Source organism: Argentina silus (assembly GCF_951799395.1).
Source record: "Argentina silus genome assembly, chromosome: 19".
Lineage (NCBI taxonomy): Eukaryota > Metazoa > Chordata > Actinopteri > Argentiniformes > Argentinidae > Argentina > Argentina silus.
The window spans coordinates 1,228,455-1,248,033 of NC_139673.1; the positions used below are offsets into that span (position 1 = coordinate 1,228,455).

Consider the following 19,579-nt stretch of genomic DNA (forward strand, 5'->3'; position numbering starts at 1 on the left):
TCTGGTTTGAGGTCCTCCCAAGTTATCAGAGAAAGATGTCTTCACTAGGTCCCCTGTAGGAGGACGTACAGTATAGAGAAGGATTCTTACAAAGTGCCATATATGAGGAACAGACACTTTGCAGGTTATAGACAAAACCAGGAACTGTGGAGGTTTAGAGAGCTCCAAGTCCTTGTTGCTACTAACCGTGAACCTGTGGGCGTTGTCTAGCTGGTGTTGACGTTGACGTGACAGGTAGAGTGGATTGTTTGCCGCTTTAGAAATGTTATGCAGAACAAAGTGCTTGCCCGCGGGCACACAGCATTGTACAAGTGGCTGAATCGACAGAGAGTGAAATGCCTTCACTGTACTTAATTGTAATTCAGAGTGTCACACAGGTGAGAACGCCACTCACCGTAGCTTTGCTTTTGCAGACTGTTGACCTACGTGTTCTAACTGTTGTCAAAACATTATTTTTTATCGTTATTTGACTTGTTGTCTTTTCTTGTGCAATAGAATCGTTTTTTTAGATCATCTCCTTGGTGGAAAGGTTTTTGAAGAAGATTAGGGTTAGCTAAACGGTAGATGATAGGCTCATTGTGGGATAATAGTTGTTGTGTAAACAATGGTAGCTAGCGGCCAACCAGCCTCTTGTTTCTAGAGTATGTTGTGATGTCTTTCTGAACGGAGCACTTTTCTTATTGTAAAAATTACATTCCGGTCCTGAGTGGGGGACCTTTTTTTTTTTTTAAAGCACAACTTAAGTCGAGTAGGTAGCATGTGATGGCAGTTAGATTTCCTATTACACAGGCAAGTACGCCTCCATATTGTTTGTAAAGAAATACGAAGCAATAGTATAGCTTGAATAATGAGTCTAGTGCATACCTTACCATCTCTGTTTTTCATCTATTTGACTAAATCAAAAAAAGAAAAAAACGGATGTTTAGGGACTGTCTCTTGTCCTGCTGATTGACATTGATAGTTAAGTACACACCTTGGTGTTCTTCTGGGGATGTTGAAGTTGTATTCAGCAGGTGTAGCGCTCTGCGACCCCAGGGCTAGAGGATGGATCCTCCACAGCGTTGTTCATCTCTGAGTTAGTGTTGTTCGTAGTGTTTGGTGATCGTGATGGCCGTCGTTGATGTCGTCTCTTTACCGCCTGCCTCCCCCGGCGTACCCGGGCTGACCTCCCCCCCCCCCCCCCTCCCCCACATCAACAGTCATTTGAAGCATTCGTCCGCTGAACCCCCTGCTTCTCTCTACCCTGGGCATCTTCTGAGCTGTTTGCTTGGCTTGACTCCCAGCATGCACCGCAAGCAAAACATTCCATGTGTTTTCCGTTTGGCCCAAGTCTCTCTCTCCTTTTTTTTTTTGTTATGCTAATTCTCCAGGCTGGCGTTCTCATCCTCATTATTGTCATTTGTTCGCCGTCTGCTCATACCGCAGATCCCTGTGTTCCGCCTCTGAAGTGGGTTTTTATTGGGCTTTGATGCTTTTGAGCGTGTCCCCTTTCTATGATGTAAGCAAAGCTCCGTTGATGCTTTTGAGCATGTCCCCTGTCTATGATGTAAGCGAAGCGCTGTTGTGTCCGTCGGCATGGGTCTCTGAGGAAGACTCTCACCCTTTTTGTTTCTGTTTCTTTCCTCCTGAAAGCATGTGGATCTGTTCTCACACTGTCCCTACTGTATGTTCAACTGTTCTGTTCTGCTGTTCTTCACAAGGAAAAGGAAAAGACGGGGGGGGGGTGAACTCCAGTACTCTCACATCACTTCCTGTCCTAGGTTCCTCTCCTAGGACTTTTCCTAGGTCCTTTCCTAGGCCCTATCCACTACACCTACACTGATCTAAATTGACTGAATAGGTCATAGACAATTTATTTAGACAGTTTATTTATTGAACAAAAAGCAGTTGATAGGGACAATTCACGCAATCGGCATTTCAGCATTCACATCGATGCACAGTAAATGTGTCTGAGGTAACAGAAGCTCATTTCCATCCGTCGTGCATCATTAGGTGGCATGACTTCCTGTACCAGGAGGAGAGGAGGAGGAGAGAGACAGGAAATAGGACGTAGACAAAATAAGGTATTTAAAAATAGTATCGTGATCCACGTCATGCCCTCCTTGGCGCAGTGGTCTGCAGTGACAGAACCGGAGAGGCGTGTTGAGTGGCAGAAAGACGTATGAAATTTAACAGGATTTATGAAAAGCTTGCAAATGTGTCGCTGATGGAAACCAGAGAGACTACCGCCCGATGTCCCGCTGGAAGAGCAGGCATTCTGAACCAGGAAGTGTGAACGAATGTGGAAGTCAGAGCAGAGTCAGTCACAGGGTCACTGCAGTCTCAAAGAGAAACACCACACACACGCACACGCACACGCACACGCACACACACACACACGCACACGCGCACACACACACACACACACACGAGTACTGGAGTTCTGTCCACCTTGTCTGACCTTTCACTCACGGTCACCAAAGTATCACTTTCACCAAGTCACACTGGCTTTTTATAACCCTGTATATTTACACTAGGCTGTGATTTGTATTGTTATTGTACTTGATATGGAACTTAATCCAAGGGGAGGACTTCTTTTAGATGTACTTTTACACTACATTATAATGACTGTAGGTTGTACTACATACAAGCTGTGATTTTATTTTTTATTTTTTTTAACACAGGGCTACTTGGCTACTTGTTGAAGTGACTTAACCAGCACGTCTGTTCAAATTTTGTATCCATGAAATCTTAACATCTCTTTGACTGTGAAACATACTGACTGTGTGCTACTAAGAACTTTATACTTCAACAAACACACACTGTGTCCTACCGCTACACAACAACACAGGAGAGACCCGCTCCTTTAACCTTTAACCTCTGTCTGTAGGACTGTTTAAGGTCACTCACTCACTTACCATCTGAAAACCCCCCAAACCAGAGCCTTGTTCACTGTGACCCCACCCTCACACACTCACACTCCCCCCTCACGCACACATCCCTCACACACTCACCCCCCCCCCCCTTACACACTTACACACCCCCCCTCACACACTTACACCCCCCCCCCCCACACACACACACTTACACACCCTTCCTCCTAATCAAAAGGACTCTGTTCAGCTCACTAACCAGACCCCCCTGAATGTATGCAACCGAACACTCAATGCTTTCTACTCTAACTCCCTCCTGTAACACTGTGTATATATATCTCTATATATATATTGTGGTTTCTGTCCTTTTTTTTTAACACACACTGGATTCTTCTTCCTCCTTGTTGCTTGTGTTGTCTCTTTTTACACCTTTGGAATGGTTTCTACTCTCTCTACCGTTGTACCTGAATGTGTCCACTGCTAGTGTCAATAAAGTTGACCTGTAATGCGAAGAAGAGGGAGTCCGGAATTTTCTTTAGACTAGCGACCAATGTCTCGTGACATCCTCCACCCCCCACCCCCCACCCCCCACCCCCCCTAGAGGCTACATGTCTTGTGTCTCGTTGTAGATCGTTAGTTAGAACCGTAGTTTGTCTAGTTTGACGTTGTGCATGTGTTGTCTGTTTGTGGCGCTCACGCCTCGGCCTGTGTTTGTGTGTTGTTGTGTTGTGGTTTCTAGTTGCATGTAGATGTAGATGTTGATGTTGTTGTTGTTGTTGTTGTTGTTGTTGTAGTAGCTTGTCACAGATCTTTCGTCTGTTCCAAGACCTGCAGTGTCAGAGCAGTGGTTTTACCCTCTGGGTTTACCCAGGCCAGCCTATATGCCGTCATTTCAGTGGACAGAAAACTGTACTGGGCAAGTATGCGACCGATCACCTTCCATCGTGGATACAGTAGATGAAGTAGACATGCAGTAGATCTTCAAGTAGGTAGATTAGTAGGTAGATACTTCGTCCTGTTAGTCGTTGTTTAATACTTTCATCAACGTTTCATTGGAGATGATCGGAGACAGAGGAGAGGAGGACAGGTGGAGAGGGTAGATGCACCAGCAGTCTCCTGAGGTCAGATTCCTAGACACTCCAGAGACTGAGTCACCTCTGATGACTGGAGGTCTGGGTTCAGGCCAGGCATAGCAACAGCCCCGTCCGATCCTCCTCCTGGACAAGACTGCCGTAGATCCTAACTCCTACCTCCTAACTCCTAACTCCTAGATACTAACTGCTAGCTCTAACACATTACACCACTAACCTTAAATATTTAGTTTACTTGAAGTCCCACCACCGTAACTTAACAGCTTCATAACTCTCTGGCTTCATAACTCAATAGCTTCATAACTCAATAGCTTCATAACTCTCTGGCTTCATGGTGGAACACTTACAGTGAAGAGTTATACAGTCTTATGGTTTTACATTGATGAATCCAGCTCTGACTAGTTCATCTCCCTCCCTCCCTCCCTCCCTCCCTCCCTCCCCCCACTCCAGGTGTGCTGTCGAGCAGCCCCCGCCTCTCGGACGGCAGCCCCAGCGCCCAGGTGGGGGTCAACGGGCAGAAGGCCCCCCTTGGCCTGGGCCAGAGCCCAGAGGGACGACAGCCCTCGCCCCTCACCTCCCCCCTGCTCACCGATGCCGGATACGTACGCACGGACGATGAGGACGAAGCCCGCAGGAAGGTTGTTCTCTATGTGAGGGAGGAGGGGAGAGGGGGAGAGAGGAGAGGAGAGGAGGGGGAGAGGGGAGGGAGGGAGGGGAGAGAGAGAGAGAGGGGGGAGGGAGGGGAGAGGGAGAGAGAGAGAGAGAGAGAGAGGGGAGGGGAGAGGGAGGGAGGGGAGAGGGAGGGGAGGGGAGAGAGAGAGAGGGGAGGGGAGAGGGAGGGAGGGGAGAGAGAGAGGGGGAGGGAGGGGAGGGGAGAGGGAGGGAGGGAGAGAGGAGAGGGATAGAGAGAGACGTTCAGATCTGTTTTACTTTATGTGAGGGTTTAGATTATCCCTCAGTGGGCATGTAGTCACATGCCCAGAATAGCCACAGACCCAGATAGCAACACAACCTAGATCTCCTCTGCAGTCGGCGTATGTGGAGCAGGGGCAAACTAACTCTGACAGGCTTTCAGAGTGTGGATGGTGTGAAAATGAGACCCATGTCTGGGTGGTCCCCTGGAAATACAACTGGAGACCCCACAACCCAGATAAAAGATAACAACCACTCCAACAAAATAGCCGTGTCAATTTGACAGGCAGATATAGGATACAGATGAGGATTATGATTCTTATTTCTGATTATAATTGTGCACAAGATCAGCTAAGTTTCATATTTCCTCTGCTTTGTCTCCCCGCCTCTTGCCTCCAGAAGTTCCCCACTGACAAGGCCTACTTCATCGCCAAGGAGCTTCTGACCACAGAGAGGACCTACCTGAAGGACCTGCAGGTCGTTACCCTGGTGAGAGCCCTCAGGTTGCCCCTAGTAACGATACTATGAGACTGTTTTAGCCCTTGAATGGCCGCGCCATGCGCCCTACTGTAGGTACAGTAAGCAGCTTGTTGGTTTCAGTAAGCATAGCTAAGTGGTCTGTTTGTCCTGCTGGTTCTCTTGGCATCCAGCAGATTCACCACTGGCTGTTTACATAAACCTGTCCTGCTCATCCTTAAGAATAAACACAACTCCCCCCCCCCCCCCCCTCCCTCCCTCCCTCCCTCCCTCCCTCCATCAGCTGTTCCCAGAGTGTATTTTCCATCCTCTTTGATGTGTGTGGGAGAGACATGGGGGTGCTTTTTAAACATCTCTTGGAATATTTTCCTTGGCTGCTGGATCTGAGGCTTATCCCCCCCCTCTCTCCCCCCTCTGCTCCCCCCCCCCCCCCCCCCCCCCCCCTCCTCCTCTCTCCCCATGCTCCTCTCCATGGGTACACTAGTGAAGCAGCTGTAGCTGCCAGTGTTAGTCCTCTGTTGGGAAGCCCCCCACCCCCCACCCCCACCCCCCCTCGGCCAAAAACTACCTACACCTGCACAGCTGCTCTCTGTCACTCAGTGGGCTCTGGCTGGGGGGGGGGTTGATGTGTGTGTGGAATTCAACGTCACCATGCTAGGTGGTGTGTGTGTGTGTGTGTGTGTGTGTGTGTGCCTGCGTGTAATGATTAGTCCTGGTGCAAACAAATGGTAGGGTGTGTGTTAGAACAGCTCACTGAGTCTAATTTGGCCCGCCGCGGGTGCTCCTCCCTGCCCCTCTCAGCCGCGCTGCTGCGAGTTAGCGTATCGCGGCTAACAGCTGTGTTTGCTGTGTGTGTGTCAGTCCTTCCAGAGCGCGGCCGGGAAGGAGGAGGCCATGCCTGACTCACTCAGGAACCTCATCTCTGCCAACTTTGATCCCGTCTACAAGTTCCACCAGGGCTTTCTGAAGGACGTGGAGCAACGGCTGGCACAGTGGTGAGCGGGTGTGTGTGTGTGTGTGTGTGCGTACGTGTGTGTGTGCGTACGTGTGTGTGTGTGTGTGTGCGTGCGTGCGTGCGTGTGCACGTGTTACATTTGTGTGTGTGCAGTGTGTATGCAGTGTGCGCGCGTACGCAGTGTGTGTGTAGTGTGTGTGCATGCGTGTGCAGTGCGCGTGCGTGTGTGTGTGTGTGTGTGCATTGTGTGTGTAGTGTGTGTGTGTGTGTGGTTCTTCAATGGAGTGCTTCTCTATTTCAGTTCTCCAAACCTATGACACATTGAGCATTCCTTTCGAAGTCACAACAGCAATTATAGAGCATCAAAATGCCCAGGTTGAAAGGATGTGTAGACACACACACACACACACACACACACACACACACACACACATATATAACCTGTCAATCCCACCATCCATCTCAGAAGTAATTTTAAACATCCCACCTCCATTGGGAAAGTATTCTATTTGACAGACAGGAAGAGAAATAGTTCCCTTCAGATGGTGCTGTGTTCAGCCCCCGGCCTCCCTGGTGGCTGTGTTCAGCCCCCGGCCTCCCTGGTGGCTGTGTTCAGCCCCCGGCCTCCCTGGTGGCTTTGTGACACTGAGCCTCGTTCTGGGGGACAACCACCGTCTGCTATGATAGATGAGGTCGTAGGTGTAGTGTTTCCCCATTGACGAGAAACTGGCTGAAGGATGTGTGGAGCCCAGTGCTCCATTGGGACACCTGCTGGTCAACATGCATCACTGCACCTTCTTGCACTGAAGTGACCACTTGTACACTTCTCGACATGGGTTGAGAAGCATGGGATTGGTGTAAACAATCTTTTGCTTTTAAATCCTTGTTGAGGAGGTCCATTGGTCCAGCACCACGGCCTGGGGTGGTCCAGTGGTACAGCACCACGGCCTGGGGTGGTCCAGTGGTCCAGCACCGCGTCCTGGGGTGGTCCAGTGGTCTGGTACCATGGCCTGGGGTGGTCCAGTGGTCTGGTACCATGGCCTGGGGTGGTCCAGTGGTCCAGCACCATGGCCTGGGGTGGTCCAGTGGTCTAGCACTGCAGCCTTCAGTGCACACACATGCCCATGTTGGCATAGCTTTGAATCCGGCCCATGCCCTGCAGACATACCCTCTCCTCCTTACTTCCCTGTCTTTCTCTGCTATCTCTATCCAGTAAAAAATACAAAAATAAAACCTCAAAAACCCACTCAAAAAAATAACATTTAAATCCATGTTGAGGAGTACACACGTACACCGCTCAGGAAGTGGAGAATCGGGAGAGTGTGCCTTTGTGTTGTCCACGTGGATCTCCCAGTTCCCAGGAGTGGAAGGCTCTCTCAACAGTTATGACCTCAGTGCAATATGGTGTCCATGGAAACTCTGGCAGAGAAGAGGGGGACGAGTGAGTGATGGTGAATTCCCCTCGTTTTCTCTCTCAGGGAGGGACGTTCCAACGCGCACATCAAAGGAGACTACCAGCGCATCGGAGATGTTCTGCTGAAGAACATCCAGGGCTTAAAGGTGGGACATCTGGGATTCATTCCTCTGACCCCCCGACTTCATACACACTAACGTAACACACATGGGATTTTATTTTACTTACCGTATTACAGTACGTTTTGCAAGACCATTGTTTTGAAAGGCCCCATTTACCTACCTAGACCCAGACCAGTAAACTAAACCCAGTGTGTCATAGAGTAGAATAGTACTTTATTAATCTCCATCACATACACAGTAGACATGAAATAATATGATGATTATTCCTGACCACCTGACATTCCCCTCCTTCCCTCCCTCCCTCCCTCCCTCCCCCTCCCTCCCTCCCTCCCTCCCTCCCTCCCTCCCCCCTCTGCAGCAGCTGACGGTCCAGCTGCAGAAGCACTCGGAGGCCTTGGTGGAGCTGGAGCGTGTGTGCCGGGCCTCGCGGAGGCTGGAGGGGCTCTGCAGGGAGTTTGAGCAGCAGAAGGTGTGCTACCTGCCCCTCAACATCTTCCTCCTCAGGCCCCTCCACCGCCTGCTGCACTACAAACTCATCCTGGAGCGTCTCTGCAAACACTACCCCCCCACCCACCAAGACTTCAGGGACTCCAGAGGTACAGCCATGGGAGGGTTTGTGTGGGTGTGTGTGGGCGTGGGCGTGGGCGTGCATCTGTGCCCGTAGGTGTGTGTGTGTGTGTGTGTGTGGGCGTGGATCTGTGCCCGTAGGTGTGTGTGTGTGTGTGTGTGGCCGTGGGCATGGGCGTGGGCGTGCATCTGCCCATAGGTGTGGGTGTGTGTGTGTGTGTGTGTGTGTGGGCGTGGGCGTGCATCTGTGCCCGTAGGTGTGTGTGTGTGTGTGTGTGTGTGTGTGTGTGTGGCCGTGGGCATGGGCGTGGGCGTGCATCCGCCCATGGGTGTGGGTGTGTGTGCATGCTAGACTGAACTTGAGTAGCGTCACTGAGCATAACCGAAGCCTTGCATCTGTCCTCCCCCTCCTCCCTTCAGCTGCCCTGGCAGACATCTCTGAGATGGTGGTCCAACTCCAGGGAACCATGATCAAGATGGAGAACTTCCAGAAGCTTCTGGAGCTGAAGAAAGACCTGACTGGCATCGACAACCTGGCCATCCCTGGCAGAGTGAGTTCTATTGTTTCCATTGTTTTCATCTGAAAGCTGCCGAACTGATCTTTTTTTTTTAAATCGCAGTAAATGTTGCCTCTAGCTACCAGAGAATGTGTGATATCTCGGGTCCATTCTGTGTAATATAACTGGTGTTAAATGTTGTCTGTGTTCCACAGGAGTTCATAAGGCTGGGTTGCCTCAGTAAGCTCTCAGGGAAGGGCCTGCAGCAGAGAATGTTCTTCCTGGTAAGAGGAACTTCTTAACTCATTTAGCGCCAGTTAACATCGTAGAGTGCCAACGGTGACTTTATTCACCAAAAATGATGATGCTTCATTTTGTAGCCAATCAGAGTACTGTTGCTAGGTAAACACCACATAGAACACTTGGCACTCTGGGTGGTGAGTGTTCCAGAATGTTTTGGCAGTTAGTGGGTTAAACCATGACAGTATCAGAGGCTGTTCTAGAACTCCTGACCACTCCAGACTCCATACCACATTCCCCTTCCCAACATCGGAAAAAAAAACTGTCTCCGGCCGTCAGGAGAAGCAGAAGACTTCCTGTAGAGCAGGAAGCCTCCGCTGCTGACAGTTGTCACATCCTCATGATTGTTGTCCTATCTGTGTGTTCCTTCCTGCCTGGCCGCAGTTCAGCGATTCGCTGGTGTACACCAGCCGAGGGATGACGGCGGCCAACCAGTTCAAAGTTCACGGGCAACTGTCCCTCTACGGAATGACGGTGAGGGAAACGTCCACACGACATCAGCCAGGGTCTGGGTAGACATCAGCCAGGGTCTGGGTAGACATCAGCCAGGGTCTGGGTAGACATCAGCCAGGGTCTGGGTAGACATCTTGTGTATAGATTACTCTTCCTGTTATTCACTGTTACTACTTTTAGTGTTTATATTTATGCTTCCATGTCGTACTTATCACACCGTATTGTTGTCGATGTTGATTGACGTTGTAGCGCTGCTCTGCCTTAAGCATTTTGTTGCGTGGTATGTACACTTATATATGATATACAGCACCAGTCAAAAGTGAGATGAGACGATCCCAGGTCTGACTGAACACTGTGTGTGTGTGTGTGTGTGTGTGTGTGTGTGTGTGTTCCCAGATCAGAGAGAGTGAGGATGAGTGGGGCGTTCCTCACTCCTTCACGCTCTACGGCCAGCGCCAGTCTGTCGTGGTGGCGGCCAGGTGAGTGCTCTCGTCCAATCACGGAGGACCCGGTTTGAATGGCTCTCGATGCCCTCCTGCCTCCTGCCTCTCCCTGAAAGTGACCACCGATTCAAACAAGGAGCGTGTCGGCCTCAGGAAGGGTCCTACTGCTGTAGTTGACACCCATCCCCTCACGTCAGATCAGTGATGACTTCAGTGGAAGCCAGGAGGATGGTGTACTGTGTGGTCAACCTATCAGAACAGGCCCCCAACTGGGGGCGCTTGGTGGCGTAGCACACTAATGCGCATACCACGTAATCGCAAGGTCCCTGGTTCGATTCTGACCCTCGACCTATCCTGCATGTCATCCCTCCTCTCTCTCACCCATCCTTCCTGTCAAGCTCTACTGTCTCTATCCCAGTAAAGCAGAAATGCCCTAAAAACATATTTAAAAAACAACAGGCCTCAACTGCTTAGAAGTACGATTGGATGAGACAGGGACCAGTGCTGCTGTGCTGGAGATCAAACGATGCACCCATTTCCTTGATGAAGCACAAAGTCCATCCATTATGCAGGCAGCGCATGTGTTCATAGGAATGACTGCATGAAATATTCAGAAGGGTTAACCCCAGTCATGAAAAATGAAATCCCAACCACCCTATATATAATAATAATATATGCCATTTAGCTGATGCTTTTATCCAAAGCGACTTACATCACAGTGAGTGCATACATTTCAGTATAGATGGTCCCAGCGGGAATCAGACCCACGACCTAAGCGTTGTTAGCGCCGTGCTCTACCAACTGAGCTACAGAGGACCACAGAGGACCACCCTAATGTTCTACTAGACCTGCTAGACCTCTATGCACATTCCCTCACCTGACCCCTGACCTTTTCTTTGATTGTGTTCCATCTCCCCTGACTGCCTACGATATAAAACCCCAACAGTTCTAGAAGCTGCTTCAAGCACATACAGACCTGGGGCCCGGGCTGGAACATGTGTAACAATCCTATCGAATAACAAAATAACGTTAGATTGGTGTGAATCGCTTAAAAGTTGTAGGAGGAGTAGCAGGGGGATGAATTGGAATTATAATAATATCACTAAGTATGTCGAAGAACAATTGTTGGACTTGCTGAAGCAAGCCCACCTGACACACTGTGCCTGGTCCCTGTCGCGTCTAGCTGCGGGTCAGAGATGGAGAAGTGGATGGAGGACATCAGGATGGCCATCGACCTGGCAGAGCAGAACAACGGACACGGCTCGGACCTCCTGTCTAGCAGCCTGCCGGACAGCAGTAAGTCACACAGCCTGCTCGCCAGGGGAGGCTGGCGGAGGTAGAAACCGGAGGACGGGCTCGTTGTAATGCACGGAATGGAATGAGGATTGGTATCAACTGTTTGACACCGTTCCTAATTCCATTCCATGCTTTACACTGAGCCCGTCCTCCAGTTTATAGAATGTGATTGAATGAAGCTTAAATAATCAATAATCAATGTGATGTATAAAAATGGGTGAATTGTCCCTTTTAAGAATTTGAGTAATACATGTTGTCTATGTAGAATGTAATATGTCGGTACGTTGGGTCCTTAGCTTGTCAGAAGACTACACAAACACTGCAGCAATCCCTGAAATCCCTGGGCTCCCCTGCCTAACCCGTCTTTCCCACAGGGGGGGAGGGTGGTGAGGTTGGGGGGGTGTAATCTGATCTACATGTCTCTTCCCAGTCCTGTCCTCTCTTCTCTCTCTCCTTTGTCTCCAGGTTGATGTGCCTGAGAAACCAAGTACCCCTCCCTCCCTCCCTCTCCCTCTCTCCCTCTCTCTCTCTCTCTCCCTCTCTCTCCCTCTCTCTCTCTGAGTAGTGTTGTATTGTTGTGACTCATAAACCTTCTCACGCGTTGTTTTATTGACCTATCATTACCTGCAATAAGACCCGTCTGATGTGACCTTTCTGATTCTGTCCTCCATTGTCCCTCAACTCCACCTACTGCTCCCCGTGCACGAGACGCTGCCGCCTTACAAAAGCCTCCTTTCTTCTGTTTAAAACGGCAGCCTGTTAGGTGACCTGGCTGTCTGGAAAAAAACTATGAAGTGAACTCTGATCCGTCTGTTTTCAGGGTGTCGTCTGTTGTTTTGTTATTGTGACAAGCAGGAGCGCTCAAAGCAGCACAGTGCTGTGATGGTGTCCTCCGAGAGACAAAGCAGCAGCAGCAACAACAAGTTTTCCTTGTCCATCACACTCTCTCTCTCTCTCTCTCTGTCTCTCTCTCTCTCTCTCTCCCTTTTTCTCTCTCTCTCTCTCTCTCCTTAACGACTCCTCTCCTCCGTGGCTTTCCCAGAGTCTCCAGAGGAGGGCGGTGTTGAGCAGGAGTCGGAGGAGGACCTGAGCGCCTCTCGTACCTCCCTGGAGAGGCAGGCCCCTCAGCGGGCTAACACCACCGTGCACGTCTGCTGGCACCGGAACACTAGTGTCTCCATGGTGGACTTTAGTGTGGCCGTGGAGGTACCTGCCACTCTGTGTGTGTGTGTGTGTGTGTTCTCTTTCCTTACGTTCTAACTCTCCACAGGTCTAGCTGTGTTTCAGTCTCACCTTGACTGTTTTGTTTTCCAACTCTTTCTCTCCTCCTCCTGCTTGGTGTCTGTGTGGTTCCTCTCCTTGCATGCGTATCGCAGTGGAGTACAATGTCTGTCCCAGAGCCTGGTCCTATCTAACCACTGTCCCTCTGTCTCTTTGACCTGCTCAGTCTCTGTGTTGCTCTTTGACCTGTCTCTTTGACCTGCTCAGTCTCTGCCACAATAACTGTCTGTCTCTACTTTACCTGTTCTGCCTGCCTGGTTAACCCACTCCGTCTGTGTGACTGTCTTTCTCTCTCTCTGTCTGTGTCTTTCTCTCTCTGTCTGTGTCTGTCTCTGTCCGTTTGTCTGTCCACCTGTCCTGCTGTGGGTAGAGGACCCTAGTCCAGTCAGTGAGTGTGACGTGGCCTTCCCCAGCCTCAGCCTCAGCCTCAGCCTCAGCCTCAGCCTCAGCCCCAGCCCCAGCCCTAGCCCTAGTCCTAGCCCTAGCCCTAGACCAGGCAGGGTGCAGGGGCCGGTGTCTCTCTCTCTGATCTGCTGGTACAGAGTCCTCAGCCTCTCCTTTAGCGACACCTGCAGGAGTAGAGAGGTAAAGACTAGTCACTGAATCAGAATCAAAATTCTTTTGAATTCTTCAGAATTCTGGGATCCTACACGGCCATGCGTCCACATCAAAACGGTCAATCTCATAGAAATTGACGAGCAAGCAAATCAGCTATTTTGTCTTTGGTAGGTTAGTTATGAGTGAGGTTACGGTTATTGTAAGGGGTCAGGGATAGTGTTGAAATCATATTTTAGGAGCAAAAAAGTAAACACAGCACATTATAAAGAATAAGGTCAGCATCAATTAAAGGCTAGTCTATAAAAATGAGTTTTATGAAGAACATTTAAAAGAAAATACTGATCTTGCTAGCTTAATATCCCCAGGCAGGTCGTTCCAGAGTCAGGCCCTGCCTGAGGACCAGTGCTACCTAAGTTCTTTAGAGTGAGCTTCTCATTTCCATATCAGCATCTACACTCACCGAACACTTTATTAGGAACACCTGTATACCTTCTCATGGTGGAGGTGGTGGAACACCTGTACACCTTCTCATGGTGGAGGTGGTGGAACACCTGTACACCTTCTCATGGTGGAGGTGGTGTAATGGTGTGGAGAATGTTTTCTTGGCAGCTCTGGGCCGTTAATACCAATCAATCATCGCTTGAATGCCACAGCCTATTTGAGTATTGTTGCTGACCATGTGCATCCCTTCATGGCCACAATTTACACATCTTCTAATGGCTACTTCCAGCATGATATTGCACCATGTCACAAAGCAAAAGTCATCTCAAACTGGTTTCATGAACATGACAATGAGTTCAGTGTTCTTCAGTGGCCTTCCCAGTCACCAGATCTGAATCCAATAGAACACCTTTGGGATGTGGTAGAACGGGAGATTCACAGCTTGAAAGTGCACCTGAAAAATCTGCAGGAATTGTGTGATACAATCATGTCAACATGGACCAGAATCTCAATGTTTCCAACATCTTGTGGAATCAATTCCACGAAGAATTGAGGCTGTTTTGAGAGCAAAGGGAGGCCCTACCCAGTATTAGTATAGTGTTCTAATAAAGTGTTTGGTCAGTGTATACTATGCTGGAAAACCAACTGTTCAGAAAGATGCTATCAACAAGATAGCATGTGGAACTAATATCATTGTACATTCAGCTGTTTCCCTGCCAGAGGGCTAACATCCAGAGTGCTAACATCCAGAGGGCTAACATCCAGAGGGCTAACATCCAGAGTGCTAACTGCACAGTTTCCCTCCTAGACCGTACATGTTTTATAAATGTCTTTTATATGTTGTAATTGGCATGGATGTTCATATGACATCAGTTTGTATACTGTCCATAAGCCTGCATGATATCTTAATCCTTCTGTCTGTCTTCAACTTTCAGTATCTGTGCAAATGTTAAAGATAGATATACAACATGTGGTTACGGCCCTCTGTCTAAGACCTCTGCTCTCTGCTCTCTCTCCCGGCTCTCTCTCTGCTCTCTCTCCCGGTTCTCTCTCCCGGTTCTCCCTCCCGGTTCTCTCTCCCGGTTCTCCCTCCCGGTTCTCCCTCCCGGTTCTCTCTCCTACAGAACCAGTTGTCGGGGAACCTGCTGAGGAAGTTCAAGAACAGCAATGGCTGGCAGAAACTCTGGGTGGTGTTCACCAACTTCAGCCTGTTCTTCTACAAGTCTCACCAGGTACGGTGCCCGGGGCTCACAGCTGCTGTCTGTCTGCCACAGGACACACTGTCTGAGCTCGAATCACGCACGCTTATTTCCCCTAATTCATGTACAGAAATCACACGTGGGACCATATTTACTGAAAAATGTATGCGTTCACTGCAATGTAAGTCGCTTTGGATAAAAACGTCAGCTCAATGGCATATATTATTATATTATATTACTATATTATGAGAAGTCACCACCAGATATGTATTGTTGTACAGTAGGTGGCGGGAAGCGTTTATCTGTTATGGATGCATATAGACGATGTAAAATAGTCGAAACAGTACATGAGGAACGTAGCGTTACAGTCTGACCCTCTTCTCCCTCTCCTAGGACGAGTACCCTCTGGCTAGCCTCCCGTTGCTAGGCTACTCTGTTACCGTCCCGTCGGAGTCCGAGAACATCCACAAAGACTACGTGTTCAAGCTCCACTTCAAGTCCCACGTCTACTATTTCAGATCGGAGAGCGAGTACACCTTCGAGAGGTAGAGTAGGCCGCCCGCCCGCCATTCATGACGACCGCTACTTTTACCGGTTGTGCTTCTTTCGGTTTTATTTTCGTTTGAACTGTCGTGTAGAGAAAGCTATCACATGGTCCTGCCTTTCAGGTCCTCATTGGTTCCTTGAGCGACTGTTTTCGCAGCCTAAACTACTTTCTTATTTTTTTTTTTTTTTTTTTTGTGTTGTCAATTAGCCATTAGCATGTGTTCATTTTAGCCTGGTTGCATTATATGTGTTGTTGTTGTTGTTGTTGTTGTTGTAAGTGTACTCCTATTGCTGCATTTTCAAACCCTGTTCAGTGACTTGGTGTTCTGTTGTCGTGCTGCCTGGTTGTCTTGACGCTCTTCTGTTCTTCTTCTTCTTCTTCTTCTTCGGCCCCCAGGTGGATGGAGGTCATCCGCAGTGCCACCTGCTCTGCCAGCCGTCCCCTCCCCCAGGGCAGAAAAGACCCTCACCCCTACTGACCAGGGAGCCAGTTGCACACACGCACACGCACACACACACACACACACACACACCCCCCCTCCCACCTTCTCCACAGGATTCTCCTCATCCCTCCTCACTCACGTCCAAAATATGCCTCTTCACGTCACGCTGCAAAGACACAACTCACTTTGATTTGCAGTTACTTTTTTTGTAACCACCAATATCTGTCCTAACATCAGACTGTCCTTCCAACGGCAGAAGGCCGATGTAATGTCACCCTCTCTGTGTAATATCACACACAGCAACGTGGAACAGCACAAATGCTGATCATGTTTTTGGAAACTGGTTTCTGATCTTCCCCTTTGGGGGTCATTGCATTGTTCCTTTGTAATAAAATATGGTTTTTGGATACTGTCCGCGTGTGTAAGCATAGCTTATGCTTTTTAAAGGACACAGGTGTCATAAGTTAAGAGGATTCTTCTTTTAAGCAACTGTTCTTTATTTTGTAGGACATCATTTTATAACATTTTTAATACAATGACTGTGAACTATTCAATTTGTTTTTGATGTTTTTGTCCTGATTGTGTACAAGTGCTTTGTTTGCTATTTCAGAGTTAATGATTTCCTTTTTTTAAAACAATTTCTCTATAAGGACGATGGTGGACTTGATGTCTCACTGAGTGCCAAACCAATATCTTTCTTTGAAATGTCTGAATTTTACAATTTCAATAACTTTGTCAGTTTTCTCCTCTGGGAAACACATCAAAGAGATTCACATTTTAAGAAAAACGCGAGTGGACAGACATGTTCACGCTAAAAAAATAAGATGTCAGTTATATATATTGAAATGTATTTTAGCTATTCTTCTGTATTAGTATAACTAGTTATCATAACTGGTGCTGGGGAGGCCTGGAGGTTCATCATGTTAAGAGTCTGGCCCTCCAGATGGCTGAGTCTGTGTTGTAAAAGATAATACTCTTTATGACTAAGTGCTTTACCCTGTGAAGACAATGTACAGAAACGTTTGGAGGAAAGCATCTTGTGAGGTGGCTATCATGACCTGGCCACCATGGCCACAACCCCTTCAGATAGTATCAAAGACCCGGAACATTCCACCTCCGACAGAAGAACTCACTGGACAATGAAAGCAATAAAAAGCACATTTCATGAGTTGTCTTGTCTGAATGTTGAATGTTATGTTTTGTTGAATGTTATGGCTTTGTTTGACGTTTGACCACTGGCTAACATTCAGGTGAGTACACACGTTTGATCACTAAGGAGTAGGGGCAAAGAGGTTTTCCTGGTCAGGAAAAACGACACACTCTTATTCATAGATCAGATAGTGGGCCTCTGATGAGGTGTTGAGGACTGGTGTTGTTACCCATGAAGGACAGTTAATGTGTAACCTGGGAGTAACAAAGGAGGACTCTGCACATGGTCCAATTCCACTTTCTTTATTAGGTAACTCATACTGTACTACAGTAAGTCAGACAATGTCTTCACCATCCTCTGTAATTCAAACCAGTGACGACTGATTTAATTAATCTCTTACAGTTTTTTTGGGAGTCTGTTAAAGGAGAATAGAGCATTTTAATGTTAAGTCAGCAGATAAAGTGCATTCTTGCATATAGAGTATCTGAGTGTTCTGCTCCTGAGTTACACAAGTCTAGGCCTATCGTTATCTCACCTGGAGTGTTTGAGGTTATGTTGGTCAAGTATGACATCTAGAATTACAGCATCAAAAACTGGATATGGACCCTGTATTGGGTTTGACTTCACACAAACATACCAAGTTACAGACATTAAGGCTCACAAGCTCATTATATAAAATGCTTATTGGAGACTGCTTTCATCTATCAACATATGGTCTCTCCCAAACTGTGATTTCTGATTAAACACATGATATCAAAACTACAATCCTGGCTTAATTTTATTCCTCAGTTTGTGTGTAGTCAGAGTGTATAGTCTGACAAACTCTGTATATCAATAGCCCTGGTCTCTGGCATATCTGGTCACGTAAGCCAGTCCATGGTCACCATAAGCGTCGTAGTTCTCATAGTTGGTCTTCTTGGGCCAGTCTGGTTCGTAAGCGGTCGTACTGTAGATAAACGCCTCAATGACGCTGCCTGTAGCGGGTGTCCCCTGTCCCTCTCCGACCCACTCCTCCACCTCCAGTTTGACGGGGGTCCTCTGATACATGGTGGGGCACCCCTCGAAGCGGTCCAGGAACTCCAGCATTTGGGCATCGACGTTGTAGAGCTCTCCCTTGATGCGTTGGCCCTCCCCGGGTCTGTTGAGGAGGAACGGGATGTTGTACTGGCTGGCGATCACCAGCGGGTACCGGTCCACGGTGCGGACGTGGGCGCAGAACTCCGACCCCCCGTTCGACTTGTCCAGCAGCCTGAAATAGTTGGGCTGGCCCTTCTTCAAAGTCCCGTAAACAAAAATGTGCGTCATCCGGACCGATGGAAGACAGATCTGAAAACATGACAACCCAAATCAGACATCATCAGTTGTCTTTCTGGTAGCTAGGTCTGACTATCAGGCAAGTACTGGACGCGTTTACGCTTCCATGTGAATCGGTGCAGGTCAGAGAGCAAAGTGAACTTACCAACAACCAAGCAGGCAGTGAGTGTGAAGCTCCCCGCAATACTCTCATTGAAGTCTTGCAAGAGCTTAATTATCACCCAAACTTTATGACTTAAGGCAGTGGATGTTGTCATAGACGAATGATTGATGTCGTTATGAAGCCAGAGAGATATGCTGTGTTGTCTTCCGGGTAGGGATCAAGGTAGTGACTGGGTACCGGTCATTGTATGAGGGCGCCCTCTGGTGGCCACACTGTGTATGTGCTGTTGGGGGGACGGGGGACGGGGACGGGGGACGGGGGGCGCACGAATGAATTATTGTGAGGATTTGTCTTATTCTTGATAGAGGTAGTGACAAATAGTTGCCGTCCTCCCCTCCTGAGAGAAACCACAGGTGTTTGTCCCCCCTGCTATGTTATGTTTCCTGCATACTCGTACACTTGTACAAGGACGTAATATATCAACTTGGCGTTTGTGAGAAGTTATGTATTTATCCAATGCCGAAACTGAATAGATGTATTCCATATTTGATGTGGAGTGTGAGAGCCACTCCAGAAACGACCATAACGCCTGCAGGCCCGCAGGGCATAGCCTGCTCGAGGCCAATCAAACTCGAGGCCAATCCCCCGAATGCACGCTCTACTTTATTTAATTAAAGTCATTTAGCAGAAGCTTTTTTCCAAAGCGACTTACAATAAGTACATTTGTCTAAGTAAGTGAATCAACGGTAATGTAGGGTGTTAGGGGGTAGAGCGGTCTGAGGAGGAGGAGCCCAGGTGTACCCTAAAGACGTGGGTCTGCATGCTGCATGCGGTCGATCTGTCAGGGAGTGTTTCTCACTGTTTCCTATCTTTTATCCTTTTCCTTTCTTGTTTCCTTTCCTTATGTCCTTTGATTTCCTTATGTCCTTCCCTTGTGTCCTTTGCTTATGTCTTTCCCTAATTGTGTCCCTTCCTTGTGACCTTCCCTTCTGTCCCTCCCTTGTGACCTTCCCTTGTGTCCCTCCCTTGTGACCTTCCCTTGTGTAGTATTCCTTGTGACCTTCCCTTGTGACCTTCCCTTGTGACCTTCCCTTGTGCCTCCTCTATGTGTAGGTAAGCTGTTCCATTACAGACATTGTAGTCATAGTCCGGTGCTTCAGAGGAC

General features: G+C 48.5%; 2 protein-coding genes across 4 annotated transcripts in view; one reads left to right on the forward strand and one right to left on the reverse strand.

The window, feature by feature from the left end:
• farp1 (FERM, RhoGEF (ARHGEF) and pleckstrin domain protein 1 (chondrocyte-derived)) overlaps positions 1-15,942 on the forward strand; it is a 53,380-nt gene extending 37,438 nt beyond the window's left edge. The window contains exons 14-27 of one of the 3 annotated variants that reach the window (XM_083691450.1): positions 4,394-4,581; positions 5,255-5,344; positions 6,194-6,327; positions 7,766-7,847; positions 8,182-8,419; positions 8,811-8,941; positions 9,103-9,171; positions 9,572-9,661; positions 10,037-10,119; positions 11,267-11,379; positions 12,422-12,585; positions 14,784-14,891; positions 15,252-15,403; positions 15,802-15,942. In XM_083691450.1, coding sequence (XP_083547576.1) covers positions 4,394-4,581; positions 5,255-5,344; positions 6,194-6,327; positions 7,766-7,847; positions 8,182-8,419; positions 8,811-8,941; positions 9,103-9,171; positions 9,572-9,661; positions 10,037-10,119; positions 11,267-11,379; positions 12,422-12,585; positions 14,784-14,891; positions 15,252-15,403; positions 15,802-15,883 — 1,724 coding nt within the window. In that variant the 3' untranslated portion in view covers positions 15,884-15,942. The remainder of the gene's footprint in view (positions 1-4,393; positions 4,582-5,254; positions 5,345-6,193; positions 6,328-7,765; positions 7,848-8,181; positions 8,420-8,810; positions 8,942-9,102; positions 9,172-9,571; positions 9,662-10,036; positions 10,120-11,266; positions 11,380-12,421; positions 12,586-14,783; positions 14,892-15,251; positions 15,404-15,801) is intronic. The other 2 variants (XM_083691452.1, XM_083691451.1) reach the window with 2 other exon arrangements.
• The window catches only part of LOC310820000 (gamma-glutamylaminecyclotransferase C-like), a 268,729-nt gene extending 250,129 nt beyond the window's left edge, over positions 1-18,600 (reverse strand). The window contains exons 1-2 of the mRNA XM_083691459.1: positions 18,457-18,600; positions 15,938-18,323 (exon numbers count right to left, since the gene is read on the reverse strand). Coding sequence (XP_083547585.1) covers positions 17,829-18,323; positions 18,457-18,504 — 543 coding nt within the window. The 5' untranslated portion in view covers positions 18,505-18,600 and the 3' untranslated portion in view covers positions 15,938-17,828. The remainder of the gene's footprint in view (positions 1-15,937; positions 18,324-18,456) is intronic.
• Positions 18,601-19,579: the final 979 nt, after the last annotated feature.